The sequence below is a fragment of the Cyclopterus lumpus genome, chromosome 4 (assembly GCF_009769545.1).
Source record: "Cyclopterus lumpus isolate fCycLum1 chromosome 4, fCycLum1.pri, whole genome shotgun sequence".
Lineage (NCBI taxonomy): Eukaryota > Metazoa > Chordata > Actinopteri > Perciformes > Cyclopteridae > Cyclopterus > Cyclopterus lumpus.
Window position 1 is genome coordinate 26384439 of NC_046969.1, and position 17145 is coordinate 26401583.

At 42.3% G+C, this 17145-nt stretch overlaps 1 protein-coding gene across 3 annotated transcripts; it reads right to left on the reverse strand.

Annotated features, from left to right (window-relative positions):
- Nucleotides 1-2186: 2186 nt before the first annotated feature.
- LOC117729811 (sex comb on midleg-like protein 2) lies at nucleotides 2187-16614 on the reverse strand. Of its 3 annotated transcripts, none has more exons than XM_034531184.1 (15): nucleotides 16504-16614; nucleotides 11766-12204; nucleotides 11394-11468; nucleotides 11119-11189; nucleotides 10655-10889; nucleotides 10477-10565; nucleotides 10134-10377; nucleotides 8637-8929; nucleotides 8455-8548; nucleotides 8154-8357; nucleotides 7844-8005; nucleotides 7627-7755; nucleotides 6304-6519; nucleotides 6095-6228; nucleotides 2187-4364 (listed from the first exon to the last, which is right to left on the reverse strand). In XM_034531184.1, exons 2-15 carry the CDS (start codon nucleotides 11785-11787, stop codon nucleotides 4239-4241), a joined length of 2094 nt encoding a protein of 697 aa, XP_034387075.1. In that variant the 5' UTR covers nucleotides 11788-12204; nucleotides 16504-16614; the 3' UTR covers nucleotides 2187-4238. The 3 variants fall into 3 exon arrangements, with proteins under 3 accessions (XP_034387075.1, XP_034387074.1, XP_034387073.1); XM_034531183.1 differs by having other exon boundaries at nucleotides 6095-6225; nucleotides 6304-6522; XM_034531182.1 differs by having other exon boundaries at nucleotides 6304-6522.
- Nucleotides 16615-17145: the final 531 nt, after the last annotated feature.

Here is a 17145-nt window from a genome sequence, read left to right on the forward strand (position 1 = left end):
TTATACATGTTGTTCTCCTGGTGTCCACTAGGGGCATTAATACTGTATTATAGAGATAATACATGTTATTCTCCTGGTGTCCACTAGGGGCATCAATACTGTATTATGGAGATAATACATGTTGTTCTCCTGGTGTCCACTAGGGGCATTAATACTGTATTATGGAGATAATACATGTTATTTTCCTGGTGTCCACTAGGAGCATCAATACTGTATTCTAGAGATAATACATGTTGTTCTCCTGGTGTCCACTAGGGGCATCAATACTGTATTATAGAGACAATACACGTTATTCTCCTGGTGTCCACTAGGGGCATTAATACTGTATGATAGAGATAATACATGTTATTCTCCTGGTGTCCACTAGGAGCATCAATACTGTATTATAGAGATAATACATGTTATTCTCCTGGTGTCCACTAGGAGCATCAATACTGTATTATAGAGATAATACATGTTGTTCTCCTGGTGTCCACTAGGGGCATCAATACTGTATTATGGAGATAATATATCTTTCTACACATGAGGTGATGGTATGCACCTTTAAATATGTTTTTTACTCTGCACAGAAGATGCAATGCACTAAATCCATCATTCAATGTGTCTTTATTGGCATTAAAGTTTCAAAATAATCAAAAGCATCAAAATACAAAAGTATAATATTGCGTAATTTTAATATGAATATTAACACATTATGATTGTTATATAATAATTATATATATAAATATAATTATATATATAATTATTATAAATAAAAATAATTATTATATATAATGTGTACACATTAATATATATATAACTCACTGTTTTTTTAATTTTGAGAGTTACAAAGTCATTAGTCAAAATAAATGTTCCTTATATATAAAAATCATTTTCATTTTTTATCCACGTGTCTTGGCACACTGTCTCGCTATTGGCTGTCAGGCTGGGAGGGGGCGGGGCCCACCTGCTCTCTTCGCCGTATGGTTTGAAAAGGGGGCGTGTCTTAGTGGTTGATCGGGATCAGGTGGATGAGCCGAGTTCTCGGAGAGGAAACGTTTCTCTTTTAACCCTTCAAAGTTTAGTTTCTCTGGTTTCTGTCCGCGCGCTTCACGTGCACGAGTGTGTACAATGTGTGTACAAGTGTGTACAATGTGTGTACAAGTGTGTACAATGTGTGTACAAGTGTGTACAATGTGTGTACAATGTGTACAATGTGTGTACAATAAACTGGAGAGCCGGCGCCAGGTGAGTGACCCGGATGGACGCAGATAGATTCACTGGAGCAGTTTGTCAAATAATAATAAGAAAACAACATTATTGAATTAATAACAGCAGTATTTATACTCAAAATTAAAGGGTTTACGTTTTGAAATTAATTAATATTTGGTGGTTAAGATCAAGACTTGTGTTGGTTTTAATGGACATTTTATGTATTCAGTCCGATTATATCATATTTCAAATTTTAAACATTTATTTTGTGTTTCTGCGGCTTTATTTACAAATTACAAATGTGGGACTAATGAAGGATTCTTTCTGATATATAATATATATTTATATTTCTGATATATTAATCTGATCCTCGACACCACTGGTTCCCAACATGAGGGTCCCGACCCCACTGGGGGTCCTCAGAGCTCCACATGGGGGTCTGGAGCATTTCATTCGTTTCTTTGAGGAAACTTAATTAAATAGTTATATTTTTATAGATTTGATTGTTATTTTAAACACAAACATTTTACAGTTTTAATAGTTCCTAAAACCTATCAGAAAGAGAAATAATCTGCTCATAAATTCATCCAAATCGCTCGTTTTAAATAAACTTCCTGGAGGTGTATTATATATTATATTGCTCATTTTTAGGTTTATTATCAGTTGTTCTCTGTGTTCAATATAATATGAAATATACATTAAAAATGTCTCCAAAAAGTCAGATTCATGTTAAATAAATAAATAATTGGTCTAATAATCTGCTGCAGTCAGTAAAAACACATGTTTTAGTTTTTGGTAGGTTTATACAAAAAAAAAAGCAAAATGAAATACACAGCGTCATAAACACACATCGTTTATCTGGCGAAATGGACTCATGACAAGAAGAAGAAAGAAGAGTTTCAGTGTTTTAAGTCCCGGAGGAAAAGAAACGGGAAACTTCTTCATAAACAGTTTGCTACAAAAAGATCAAACTAACAAAGACCACGAAGACCTGAGAGATGTCGTCTGGAGTTTAATACCATTTAAAAACAGCTTTTCATCTTCACATTTCTAACTCGGTATATGATCTCCTTTTTAAAATATTAGGTTTCTACAAAAATGTACATTCTGTCGCCGATATTCATGGTGAAACCCATAAAAACTGTACACACACAACCGAGAGAGCCCTTTTCATCAGAAACGAGTCCACGGAGCAACGAGTCCACGGAGCTACGAGTCCACAAAGCTACGAGTCCACGGAGCTACGAGTCCACGAAGCTACGAGTGCACGGAGCTACGAGTCCACGAAGCTACGAGTCCACGAAACAACGAGTCCACGAAGCAACGAGTCCACGAAGCTACGAGTCCACGAAGCAACGAGTCCACGAAGCAACGAGTCCACGAAGCAACGAGTCCACGAAGCAACGAGTCCACGAAGCAACGAGTCCACGAAGCAACGAGTCCAAGAAGCAACGAGTCCACGAAGCTACGAGTCCACGAAGCAACGAGTCCACGAAGCAACGAGTCCACGAAGCTACGAGTCCACGAAGCAACGAGTCCACAAAGCAACGAGTCCACGAAGCAACGAGTCCACGAAGCTACGAAGCAACGAGTCCACGAAGCAACGAGTCCACGAAGCAACGAAGCAACGAGGCCACGAAGCTACGAACCAACGAGTCCACGAAGCAACGAGTCCACGAAGCTACGAAGCAACAAGTCCACGAAGCTACGAAGCAACAAGTCCACGAAGCTACGAAGCAACAAGTCCACGAAGCTACGAAGCAACGAGTCCACGAAGCTACGAAGCAACGAAGCAACGAGTCCACGAAGCTACGAGTCCACGAAGCTACGAGTCCACGAAGCTACGAAGCAACGAGTCCACGAAGCTACGAGTCCACGAAGCAACCGCCATCGACCTGGATCAGAAGAGGGGCGGTGATCATGGTGATGAAGATGATGATGAAGGTGGTGACGATGACTCGTGAGGTTCGATCTGAGCGGTCATGACGAAGCCGACGCCCCCCTTTTCCTTTTTTAACGAAGCCGACGCCCCCTTTGTCTTCTAACGAAGCCGACGCCTCCTTCGTCTTCCCTTAACAAAGCCGACGCCCCCTTTGCTAGCGAAGCCGACGCCCCCTTCGTACGAAGCCAACGCCCCCTCCAATTTCCTCTAACCTAGCCGAGGCCCTCTTTGCTAATGAAGCCGACGCCCCCTTCGTCTTTAACGAGGAACGCGGCAGGAAGAATAATTAATTGATTAATCAATTAGTTGTCAACTATTAATTTAATCACCAACTTTCTTGATAATCGATTAATCGGTTAGAGTGATTTTACAAGTCAGTGTGAATATTTAGTTTTCTTTGAGTCGTGGACTAAAAACGTAATTCATCAATTAATCGATAATTTTAACGGATTAGTCGTCGATGACGATCGGTCGACCACTAAATGAATTAGCAGCTGTTAATTGATTAATGATGGCATATAAAAAGTACAAATTCTCTGATTCCAGTTTCTTAAACTGAAACTAAAAATCTTTTGATTTGAGGACAATATTTTGGACTTAAAAAACACTTATGGACATTTTTTTTCTACAACTAGTTAATTAAATCGAGAAAATAATTAAATTAATGGCTATTTGCAGGTGAAAAATTAATAGTAAAATATGCTATTTATTTAAAAAATCCACGAATACTGCAGGGAGGAAGAGAAAAGCTGCAGAAATAACGCGGGACTTTTATTGTGAAAGAATCAACAGGAAATTAAATGGTTTTTTTATATATCTGCCGTTTCACAGCCGCTCTCTCTCTTTTTTTTTTTTTAAACCACAAAATAAATATGCGAGGGACATCCGGCCTCCTGGAGGAAGAACTTCTGACGGGTCTCAGAAGAAACCTTGTTTTTTTGAGAAGAAACATTCTCCATCTTTGGGGGATCCAAACAGTTCGGATCAGAAGATTTCATCTCGCTGAGCAGAATGTCAACACTGCAGGGGTTCTGGTCCTTTGAGGGGGGGTGGGGGGGTACTGTGTCGGCCCCCCACCCCCCCTGAGTCCTGGTCCTGGTCCTGCTCACGGTTTGACGTGTTTCAGCCGCTCGATGTGGTGACACAGCTTCAGGGCGGGGCCCAGTTTCAGACCCATGTACTTCATGATCATGTCGCTCCGCAGCAGCATCAGAGCTTTGCCATCGATCTCCTGGAGGAAACATCAATCAATCAATCAATCAATCAATCAATCAATCAATCAATCAATCAATCAATCAATCAATGTAACGAGACGCAACCTGCTGTCAATCAATGTAACAAGACCTGCTGTCAATCAATTAATCAATGTAACGAGACCTGCTGCCAATCAATGAAACGAGACCTGCTGTCAATCAATCAATGTAACGAGACGCAACCTGCTGTCAATCAATCAATCAATGTAACGAGACGCAACCTGCTATCAATCAATGTAGAGACGTAACCTGCTGTCAATCAATCAATGTAACAAGACGCGACCTGCTATCAATCAATCAATATAATGAGACGCAACCTGCTGTCAATCAATCAATCAATGTAACAAGACGCGACCTGCTATCAATCAATCAATGAATGTAACGAGTAACAACCTGCTGTCAATCAAATCAATCAATGTAACGAGACCTGCTGTCAATCAATGAAACAAGACCTGCTGTCAATCAATCAATGAAACGAGACCTGCTGTCAATCAATCAATCAATCAATGTAACAAGACGCAACCTGCTGTCAATCAATCAATGTAACGAGACGCAACCTGCTGTCAATCAATCAATGTAACGAGACCTGCTGTCAATCAATCAATCAATCAATGTAACGAGACGCAACCTGCTGTCAATCAATGTAACGAGACCTGCTGTCAATCAATCAATGTAACGAGACGCGACTTGCTGTCAATCAATCAATCAATGTAACGAGACCTGCTGTCAATCAATCAATCAATCAATGTAACGAGACCTGCTGTCAATCAATCAATCAATCAATGTAACGAGACGCAACCTGCTGTCAATCAATGTAACGAGACCTGCTGTCAATCAATCAATGTAACGAGACGCGACCTGCTATCAATCAATCAATGAATGTAACAAGTAACAACCTGCTGTCAATCAAATCAATCAATGTAACGAGACCTGCTGTCAATCAATGAAACAAGACCTGCTGTCAATCAATCAATGAAACGAGACCTGCTGTCAATCAATCAATCAATCAATGTAACAAGACGCAACCTGCTGTCAATCAATCAATGTAACGAGACGCAACCTGCTGTCAATCAATCAATGTAACGAGACCTGCTGTTAATCAATCAATCAATCAATGTAACGAGACGCAACCTGCTGTCAATCAATGTAACGAGACCTGCTGTCAATCAATCAATGTAACGAGACGCGACTTGCTGTCAATCAATCAATCAATGTAACGAGGCCTGCTGTCAATCAATGTAACGAGGCCTGCTGTCAATCAATAAAATCAATGTAACGAGACCTGCTGTCAATCAATCAATGTAACGAGACGCAACCTGCTGTCAATCAATCAATCAATCAATGTAACGAGACCTGCTGTCAATCAATCAATGAAACGAGATCTGCTGTCAATCAATGAAACGAGGCCTGCTGTCAATCCATCAATGTAACGAGACGCAACCTGCTGTCAATCAATCAATCAAAGTTTTATTGATTCTGAACTTTTCAAAAGGTCGACTAAAAGAAAGAGGATGATTTTTTAATTAAATTAATTTATTGGTTAATTTACTTAATTTAGTGCATTAGTCTCTTCATAGTTTTTTGTCTTTAATAATAATAATAATAAAGATCAAACTAATGGTCGAACCGTAAAAAAAAATAATGAATAAATAAATGTATAAAGTGTACAAAATAAATCAAAGCGCCTAGAACTCGAGGCTGAACTCACGTGTTTCCTGAACAGCTCGGCGTGCGGCGCCAACGCCGTGGGGTCGGCGTCCCTCACGAACTGCATCACCTCCTCGATGGACCAGCAGGACGGCGGTTTGCCGGGCGCCTCGGGGCCGGTGGTGGAGCTGGCTGCTGCGGGGGCACAACGGACACACTGAGCACCGGCGCCGTCACACGCACACACAACCACGCCGGCTCTCAGCGTACCTTCTACTCGTCTGAGCGGCGGCTTGGAGCCGGGCTCCGCCGCCGGGTTGGACGAGGGGCGCCGCGTGGCCGTCGAGCCGTGGCGGTAGCGGGCGCCGGCGTGGTACTCCGAGGAGCTGCGCGCCGCCGCCTGGGGTCGAGGGGTCATGGAGTTGGAGGCCGAGTCCATGAAGCGCTGTTCCTTTAAGAGGCCGTTCTCTTCATGAGGCAGAGTCTCTGCTGGAGAGACAACAGCTGACACACTTTAATATATACTAGTGTTGTTATATTATTTTATATATATATATATTATGGCTTTATGGTCTGTTTGACTCTAAATGACCATATTTCTATTCACGCTGTATTGAAGAAGACTTGAAACTAGAGATTGAGACCAAAAACTAATGTTTACAATGTTTACTGAGGGAATAAATCAAGAGAAGTAGAGTCATTTATATAGACTTCTATACAACCAGAGGAGTCGCCCCCTGGTGGTCAGGAGAGAGAATGCAGCTTTAACACACGAAGCATAGACTTCTATACAACCAGAGGAGTCGCCCCCTGGTGGTCAGGAGAGAGAATGCAGCTTTAACACATGAAGCATAGACTTCCATACAACCAGAGGAGTCGCCCCCTGGTGGTCAGGAGAGAGAATGCAGCTTTATTACATGAAGCACATACTTCTATACAACCAGAGGAGTCGCCCCCTGGTGGTCAGGAGAGAGAATGCAGCTTTAACACATGAAGCATAGACTTCTATACAACCAGAGGAGTCGCGCCCTGGTGGTCAGGAGAGAGAATGCAGCTTTAAGACATGAAGCATAGACTTCTATACAACCAGAGGAGTCGCCCCCTGGTGGTCAGGAGAGAGAATGCAGCTTTAACACATGAAGCATAGACTTCTATACAACCAGAGGAGTCGGCCCCTGGTGGTCAGGAGAGAGAATGCAGCTTTAACACATGAAGCATAGACTTCTATACAACCAGAGGAATCGCCCCCTGGTGGTCAGGAGAGAGAATGCAGCTTTAACACATGAAGCATAGACTTCTATACAACCAGAGGAGTCGCCCCCTGGTGGTCAGGAGAGAGAATGCAGCTTTAACACATGAAGCATAGACTTCTATACAACCAGAGTAGTCACCCCCTGGTGGTCAGGAGAGAGAATGCAGCTTTAACACATGAAGCATAGACTTCTATACAACCAGAGGAGTCGCCCCCTGGTGGTCAGGAGAGAGAATGCAGCTCTAACACATGAAGCATAGACTTCTATACAACCAGAGGAGTCGCCTCCTGGTGGTCAGGAGAGAGAATGCAGGGAACCGACGGGGTGAAGTGAGCCGTACCTTCTGACGGGTGAGCTTCGGTGCGTAAATGTTTGGGCGACAGAGGAGCCGTGTACGGCGGCGAGACCCCCGAGAGACTCCGCTTGGCCCCCCGAGCCAGAGACGGAGCGTCCGGCGCCTCTTCTTTCACTGGAACACAGGACAGAGGGCGTGACCATCTGGCAGGGTTTCTAAACATTACCGTCGGCGCTCCGGTGGGGGGGGGGCGGGGCGTCACCTGACTTGGTCCGGTCGTAGGCGGCGAAGTGGCTGAACGGCTGGCTGCTGAACAGGTTGTCACACTGCAGGTGGCGGCACATCGTCTCCAGGAAGCGCAGCACGAAGGACGCGCTGGAGGCCGCCGGCAGCTTCACCACGCGGACGCCGCCGTCGGCTCTCACTGCGGGCGATATTAACATGATGAAAATACACCGAACAAAAGGCAACGAGACAAACTTAAAATCAAATAAACAACAATGACCATAAAACGACGTCAGTAAACAAACGGGCCACTATGATGAAGATGAAGATGAAGGACCGGGACGTACCTCTGACCGCCTCTCCTCCTCCCGAGTGGGTCTGCAGGGCGCCCAGCAGGACCTTGGGCTGGTACGCGCAGTCGATGCAGGACTGGACCACCTGCTGCAGCACGGCGTTCACCGGGCCCGGGCCGAAGTGGTCCGGGAGGCGCTGCATCTGCTTCCTGTCCAGGTGGGGGCCGCAGACCCCCTGTTTGTTCACGTACACGCAGACTGGAACAACACGGGAAGAGGGGAAGGGGGGGGAGTGAGACATGCTAATGGTTTTAAATGCATAGGTGGTTATAGGGGGTCTGGGGGTCTGGGGTACCTGTTGAAACCACCGAGTTGAGGCTGCCGGAGCTTTCTAGAGGAACCTGGATGCTCGCCAGCTGTGCCGAGCTTTGGAGGATCTTAGACTTCCTCTGAAAAAAGGACGCATTCATTAGTAAAAGAGTGACGTCATCATGGAGGTGGGGGGGGTTTGGGGGGTTATGTGCAGCAGGGCCTCACCTTGCTTCCGGGCTTGGGGCCCCTCTTCTTGTAAAGTCGGGGTACGAGCGTCGTGCCTTCGGGCGCGGCTCCGTTGCAGCTGCTGCTGCCGGCGGCGGCGGCGGCGGCCGCTGCTGCTTCCGTCACGGCTTTGAGCAGAGCGATGGTCTCGCTCTTGGGCCGCCGGCCTCTGACCCCCTTCCTAACGGGCAGAGCGGGCAGAGGGTTGGGCAGCCGGTAGGGCGACTGCATGGAGCGCCTGCTGGGCTTGGAGGGCGACGTCGGGAGAATGGACACGGCCTTGGGGAGGCTGGCTGGAGGAGGAACGGCACGGTTTAGTGGTCACCAGAGTAAATACAGTGTATCCTCCAGTATCCAGGAGATCATGTGACTTTGTAAACAACCAATCAGTGTTTAGACCAACAGGAGTAGTAACGTTAGCAGCACCGCTAACGGAGAACCAGCGGAGTTTCACTTCAGTTACATGGTGATGCGTTCAGGCTCCGCTCAGTGAACATGAGTACTGCCTGAAGGTAAATGATAACGTTCTCATGATGCGTTCAGGCTCCGCTCAGTGAACATGAGTACTGGCTGAAGGTAAATGATAACGTTCTCATGATGCGTTCAGGCTCCGCTCAGTGAACATGAGTACTGGCTGAAGGTAAATGATAACGTTCTCATGATGCGTTCAGGCTCCGCTCAGTGAACATGAGTACTGGCTGAAGGTGAATGATAACGTTCTCATGGTGCGTTCAGGCTCCGCTCAGTGAACATGAGTACTGGCTGAAGGTAAATGATAACGTTCTCATGATGCGTTCAGGCTCCGCTCAGTGAACATGAGTACTGGCTGAAGGTAAATGATCACGTTCTCATGATGCGTTCAGGCTCTGCTCAGTGAACATGAGTACTGGCTGAAGGTAAATGATAACGTTCTCATGATGCGTTCAGGCTCTGCTCAGTGAACATGAGTACTGGCTGAAGGTAAATGATAACGTTCTCATGATGCGTTCAGGCTCTGCTCAGTGAACATGAGTACTGGCTGAAGGTAAATGATAACGTTCTCATGATGCGTTCAGGCTCTGCTCAGTGAACATGAGTACTGGCTGAAGGTAAATGATAACGTTCTCATGATGCGTTCAGGCTCCGCTCAGTGAACATAAGTACTGGCTGAAGGTAAATGATAATGTTCTCATGATGCGTTCAGGTGTAATCTAGTAAAATGTAGTGTTGGTGATAAACTAGAATAAATCCAGATGTTTTCAAATGAATATAAAATAGATATTAGATTAATTATGATCTTTAACTTCCTAAAGCTCTGAGCTCATTATTAACTTCATTAACACCAAGTTAATATAAGTATAAATAAAATATTTTATTTAATTATCATTTGAATTGTGTTTTAATGAAGGAATAAAACCACTATAAATGACTTTAACAAAGTAAAAGTACAACATGTCCTTGCGGACCAGCTGCAATAATCAATAATCAATAATCAAAACAAGTAAAACACCCTCTTACCGCTGTTGCCCGGCAACTGGAGGCTGTGCTTGGTGAGCGAGCACCAGCCCACGGGGAACACGTCCCGGGACTCGTGCCGGCACCAGTAGTCGAAGGCGCCGCGCCACCCGTCGAACATGACGAAGACCTCGTCGCCCTTCACCTCCCCGATGGTGGCGGGGCAGATGAGGTACGGGTTCTTCTTGTCCACGGCCTCCAGCTTCATGCCGAACTTGAAGAGGTTCTGCGGGGGCCTCGACGGTTCCTTAAGGAACAGACAAGACGTGTTCTGCGTTTGGGCTTTTTTTTTTTTTTTAAATCGGGTGTTTGTTTTTTCTCTCATTATTTTTGGAGCGTCGCAAACCTTTTTGAAGGCGGCGGCCGGCGCCATCTCGGCTCCGTTTAGGGTCCTCAACAGGAACATGGGCCACGAGGAGGCGTTCATCCGGAAGCCTGCAGGGGGCGGTACAGCGTAAAGATGACGCCTGCTGCGTATTCATTGATCCTCACCCCCGTGTCATTGATCGGTTCCCCCGGCTCACCCAGCGGCGGCTGCAGCATGTCTCCGTTCTTCTCGCAGCTGCCGATCGGCTGGATGTCCGACGAGTCCACGAGCCTCCAGAAGTCGTTGCTGTTGTCGCTGCCGTCCAGGCGGAGGCGGAGCCGGACCCCCGTCAGGCCCATCACCGTGGCGATGCACACGGAGGTGGAGTTGCGCGGGTCGTGGGCCTCGAGCTTCATGCCCACCTTGAAGTCGTTGGAGGGCGGGACTCGAGCCTGGGGGGAGGGGCAGCGTTGCATTCACAGTCGTGAATATATATATATATATATATATATATATATATATATATATATATGACGTTTGAGTGACGCACAAAACATTCAGCAGGATTTGAAAAACACATTTACTATAAACGATCGTTAAAACGAAACTGTAAAAAACGACGGTTTCTGGCGGTCCTTGAACGCGTCATGAGGAAAAACAACCAAATTGAAGAAGTCGTACCTGTCGAAAACAGCCTGGTGGAGCCGGTAGAGAAGAAGTCTCTTTTAGATATTCTTCCCAGCTGAAAGCATCTAAATAAATAAATACAAATAATTACTGTTAAACGCAAAATATTATTTTCTTTTATATAGTTTTGTTATATAGATATTTAAACATAAAATAGTGTATATTGTAAGCACAATACACTAACATACTCTAGTACGGAGATAATATTGTAATATCTACTGTATGAATCACATAAAATCCAGTAAATGCTTCCATCCCATAATAATCACCTTTAGCTGTTGCAGGAGTCGCTCCTGTTAGTGGAACCATTCTTCCTGGTTTCTCTTTTTTGACGTCTTTCTGATCTAAAAATGAATTGTTTATATTAAATATACATTTGATACGTGTATGTAAATACAAAAAGATCAACAACTTTTGAACTATCAACATTTTTCATTTGTAAAAACTTTTCTCGTCCGTCAACTTCAACAAGAAATAACAGTTTGAAAAAATGGTAATAAATTTTGATTTCTGGGGGATTTATTGTCAAACTTTGAATAAAATACTAAAAATATCAAATTTAACTCTGAAACGCTTTAAACATTAAAACGAGACGTCACATTATGGATCAACAACTTAAATAATACAAATAACCGGTCTACCTTTTAGCTGCGTTTTCCCCATGGTGACTGACGACCAATGGCAACGCTCCTGCGATGACGGACCAATGGTGACGCTTCTTAGACGACCAACCAATGGAGACGCTTCTTAGACGACCAACCAATGGAGAGCAACCAATGGAGACCAACCAATGGAGACGATTCTTAGAGGACCGACCAATGGAGAGCGACCAATGGAGAGCAACCAATGGAGACCAACCAATGGAGACCAACCAATGGAGACCAACCAATGGAGACCAACCAATGGAGACGCTTCTTACACGACCAACCAATGGAAACGCTTCTTAGAGGACCGACCAATGGAGACCAACCAATGGAGACCAACCAATGGAGACGCTTCTTAGAGGACCGACCAATGGCGGCGCTTCTACGGTGACGCCCGACAACGACCAGGTCAGCGTCTGTCGCTTCCAGTTGTTTTCTAAAAATAAAACATCAAAAGGGGAAATGATGTCAACCAAAATGCAGCACACACAGAGCTTCATTGGTCCATTCATCATCATCATTCATCATCATCATCATTCATTGGTCCATTCATCATCATCATCATTCATTGGTCCATTCATCATCATCATTCATCATCATCATCATTCATTGGTCCATTCATCATCATCATTCATCATCATCATCATTCATTGGTCCATTCATCATCATCATTCATTGGTCCATTCATCATCATCATCATTCATTGGTCCATTCATCATCATCCTCATCATTCATTGGTCCATTCATCATCATTGGTCCATTCATCATCATCATCATTCATTGGTCCATTCATCATCATCATCATTCATTGGTCCATTCATCATCATCATTCATTGGTCCATTCATCATCATCATCATCATTCATTGGTCCATTCATCATCATTGGTCCATTCATCATCATTGGTCCATTCATCATCATCATCATTCATTCATTGGTCCATTCATCATCATTGGTCCATTCATCATCATCATCATCATTCATTGGTCCATTCATCATCATCATCATCATTCATTGGTCCATTCATCATCATCATTCATTGGTCCATTCATCATCATCATCATTCATTGGTCCATTCATCATCATCATTCATTGGTCCATTCATCATCATCATCATTCATTGGTCCATTCATCATCATCATTCATTGGTCCATTCATCATCATCATTCATTGGTCCATTCATCATCATCATCATTCATTGGTCCATTCATCATCATCATTCATTGGTCCATTCATCATCATCATTCATTGGTCCATTCATCATCATCATTCATTGGTCCATTCATCATCATCATCATCATTCATTGGTCCATTCATCATCATCATCATTCATTGGTCCATTCATCATCATCATTCATCATCATCATCATTCATTGGTCCATTCATCATCATCATTCATCATCATCATCATTCATTGGTCCATTCATCATCATCATTCATTGGTCCATTCATCATCATCATCATTCATTGGTCCATTCATCATCATCCTCATCATTCATTGGTCCATTCATCATCATTGGTCCATTCATCATCATCATCATTCATTGGTCCATTCATCATCATCATCATTCATTGGTCCATTCATCATCATCATTCATTGGTCCATTCATCATCATCATCATCATTCATTGGTCCATTCATCATCATTGGTCCATTCATCATCATTGGTCCATTCATCATCATCATCATTCATTCATTGGTCCATTCATCATCATTGGTCCATTCATCATCATCATCATCATTCATTGGTCCATTCATCATCATCATCATCATTCATTGGTCCATTCATCATCATCATTCATTGGTCCATTCATCATCATCATCATTCATTGGTCCATTCATCATCATCATTCATTGGTCCATTCATCATCATCATCATTCATTGGTCCATTCATCATCATCATTCATTGGTCCATTCATCATCATCATTCATTGGTCCATTCATCATCATCATCATTCATTGGTCCATTCATCATCATCATTCATTGGTCCATTCATCATCATCATTCATTGGTCCATTCATCATCATCATTCATTGGTCCATTCATCATCATCATCATCATTCATTGGTCCATTCATCATCATCATTCATTGGTCCATTCATCATCATTGGTCCATTCATCATCATCATCATTCATTGGTCCATTCATCATCATCATTCATTGGTCCATTCATCATCATCATCATCATTCATTGGTCCATTCATCCTCATCATTCATTGGTCCATTCATCATCATTGGTCCATTCATCATCATCATTCATTGGTCCATTCATCATCATCATCATTCATTGGTCCATTCATCATCATCATTCATTGGTCCATTCATCATCATTGGTCCATTCATCATCATCATCATTCATTGGTCCATTCATCATCATCATCATCATTCATTGGTCCATTCATCATCATCATTCATTGGTCCATTCATCATCATTGGTCCATTCATCATCATCATCATTCATTGGTCCATTCATCATCCTCATCATTCATTGGTCCATTCATCATCATTGGTCCATTCATCATCATCCTCATCATTCATTGGTCCATTCATCATCATCATCATCATTCATTGGTCCATTCATCATCATTGGTCCATTCATCATCCTCATCATTCATTGGTCCATTCATCATCATCCTCATCATTCATTGGTCCATATAAGTTAAAGTGACCACGTCTCTCAATATAAAGAACGAATGTTTTGATGAATATGACTTTTGGGGAATTGGGAAGAAAATATGAATCAGCCACGTTTGCATATGAATACGAGTGTTTGTGTTGAAAATGTGCATTTGTTTGTTTGTTGTTTTACAAGCGGATCAGATGCATGTGGACCAGTTACAGTAAACACCATCAAGTAATCGCTCAATTATCACCAGAAACTTAAATATCAGAAACTGGAGAACTGGAAGCAGAAAAGAGAAGAAACCACATGAAAGCTTCTGTATGGATGAAGCCAGACAACAAACAAAGAAAACATGAATGAAGACAGACAACAAACAAAGAAAACATGAATGAAGACAGACAACAAACAAAGAAAACATGAATGAAGACAGACAACAAACAAAGAAAACATGAATGAAGACAGACAACAAACAAAGAAAACATGAATGAAGACAGACAACAAAGAAAGAAAACATGAATGAAGACAGACAACAAACAAAGAAAACATGAATGAAGACAGACAACAAACAAAGAAAACATGAATGAAGACAGACAACAAAGAAAGAAAACATGAATGAAGACAGACAACAAACAAAGAAAACATGAATGAAGACAGACAACAAACAAAGAAAACATGAATGAAGCGTCTCCTCTGGGTTTCCATCCAGGAATCAACAACAACAAACTGAAACGGGTCCTTCTCCATAACGAGTAGTTTGAACTTAAGCACATATTGATCGTACTTTTGATTCTGATTCTACTGTGTAGTAATACAAGTACAGCAGAGTACTTATACTGTGTAGTAATACAAGTACAACAGAGTACTTATACTGTGTAGTAATACAAGTACAGCAGAGTACTTCTACTGTGTAGTAATACAAGTACAGCAGAGTACTTCTACTGTGTAGTAATACAAGTACAGCAGAGTACTTCTACTGTGTAGTAATACAAGTACAGCAGAGTACTTCTACTGTGTAGTAATACAAGTACAGCAGAGTACTTCTACTGTGTAGTAATACAAGTACAGCAGAGTACTTCTACTGTGTAGTAATACAAGTACAGCAGAGTACTTCTACTGTGTAGTAATACAAGTACAACAGAGTACTTATACTGTGTAGTAATACAAGTACAGCAGAGTACTTCTACTGTGTAGTAATACAAGTACAACAGAGTACTTATACTGTGTAGTAATACAAGTACAGCAGAGTACTTCTACTGTGTAGTAATACAAGTACAACGGAGTACTTCTTCCACCAGCGGAGTTGCGCAATAAGTAAATAAAACGTCCCTTCTTTGGGGGAAAACATGAGTGACAATAACAGTAAAAACACCAACTAAACAATAAATAACGTTGGTTATTTAAGGTTAACGGTTGAAATAACAACCGTTAATATAGATAAATAGATTAATGGTTACTTTTTTAATCCTGCAAGAGGACATGTTTAGTAAACAGCATTTATAGATATGGGGAAACAATAAAATATAACAAATACATACAAAAATAAAATAGAATAGAATAAGAAAAATGCACAATATATAATACAATAGAATAAGAAAAATGTACAATAGAAAAAAATTGTATAGAAAAATGCACAATTAAAAACAGAATAGAATAATATTACTTAATTATTTAATTAAATGTAATTAATGAAGCTAAATAACTGCGAGTCAAACAGCATATTCAGGGGTTGTATTATTACATCTAACATCGTATCTTAATACACATGTTGATATAAATACATATCTGGAGACAATAGTCTGCAGACTTTACAATGTTTTTCCCAGCCAGCTAACGTTAAACCACCTGGTGACGTCACCTCAACAGCCCTCAGATGACACCTGAGCTCCAAGCCGAGGTGAGTGCAACAACACTTTGTTTACTACGAAAGAAAACACAAATAAACCACTTATTGTTGTTTTTAACTCTGCTTCTTCTGCTGCGACGCAACGCGGCTCCAGGTGATAGTCTGGGCCTCAATGTTGACAACATGGGGTCGTCTAACCCCCGCGTCGATAACCTCTCGCGTTCTCCCCGGAAGTCTTTTAACGTTTGAGTCCGAAGAAAGAAACTTACACGTGGCGTGTTTTTGTTGTTGTTTTTGTTGTTGTTTTTCCTCCTCCGAGCGAAGATCCTCACACTTCTCTCTAATCGTCAGCTGCCATTTTTTTTTCTTCACCACGAATGATATTTTGTAGGAGGAGCAAAAGATAGTGTACTTCCGCGTGCCGAGCGGTCGACCAATCGGGTGGCGCGATACTCTCGCTAACAGCCAATCGGGCGACGGCTTGCTCGTTTTTAACCAATCGGTGTCTGTTCCACTCGGGCCGTATATTGGGATCCCAGAAAGTCAGAGGAGTTATCCATCTTCGCGGCCGCATCCTTTGAAAGATCTTTCTGACGCTGTGGCTAAAAATGTATTTAAAATAAATGATGTCAACTTCATTTCTCAGAAATAAAGAAACATTAACATACGAAAGTAATCTTATAGTTTCTTTAAAAAAAATGTTTTTAATTCAATTTAAAAAAAATATATATAGCTATAGCATCGCCTTTTAATACTATTGACCACAATTATGTTATATCATTTAATTAGTTTTATATTCTATTTTTTTGTTTTGTTTGTGTGTATATAATTTGGTACTAATGTTGGATTTGTTTTTGTATTTCTGTGAGGATTCTTTATCCCGTCAGAATCAGAATAATATTTGGACTTTG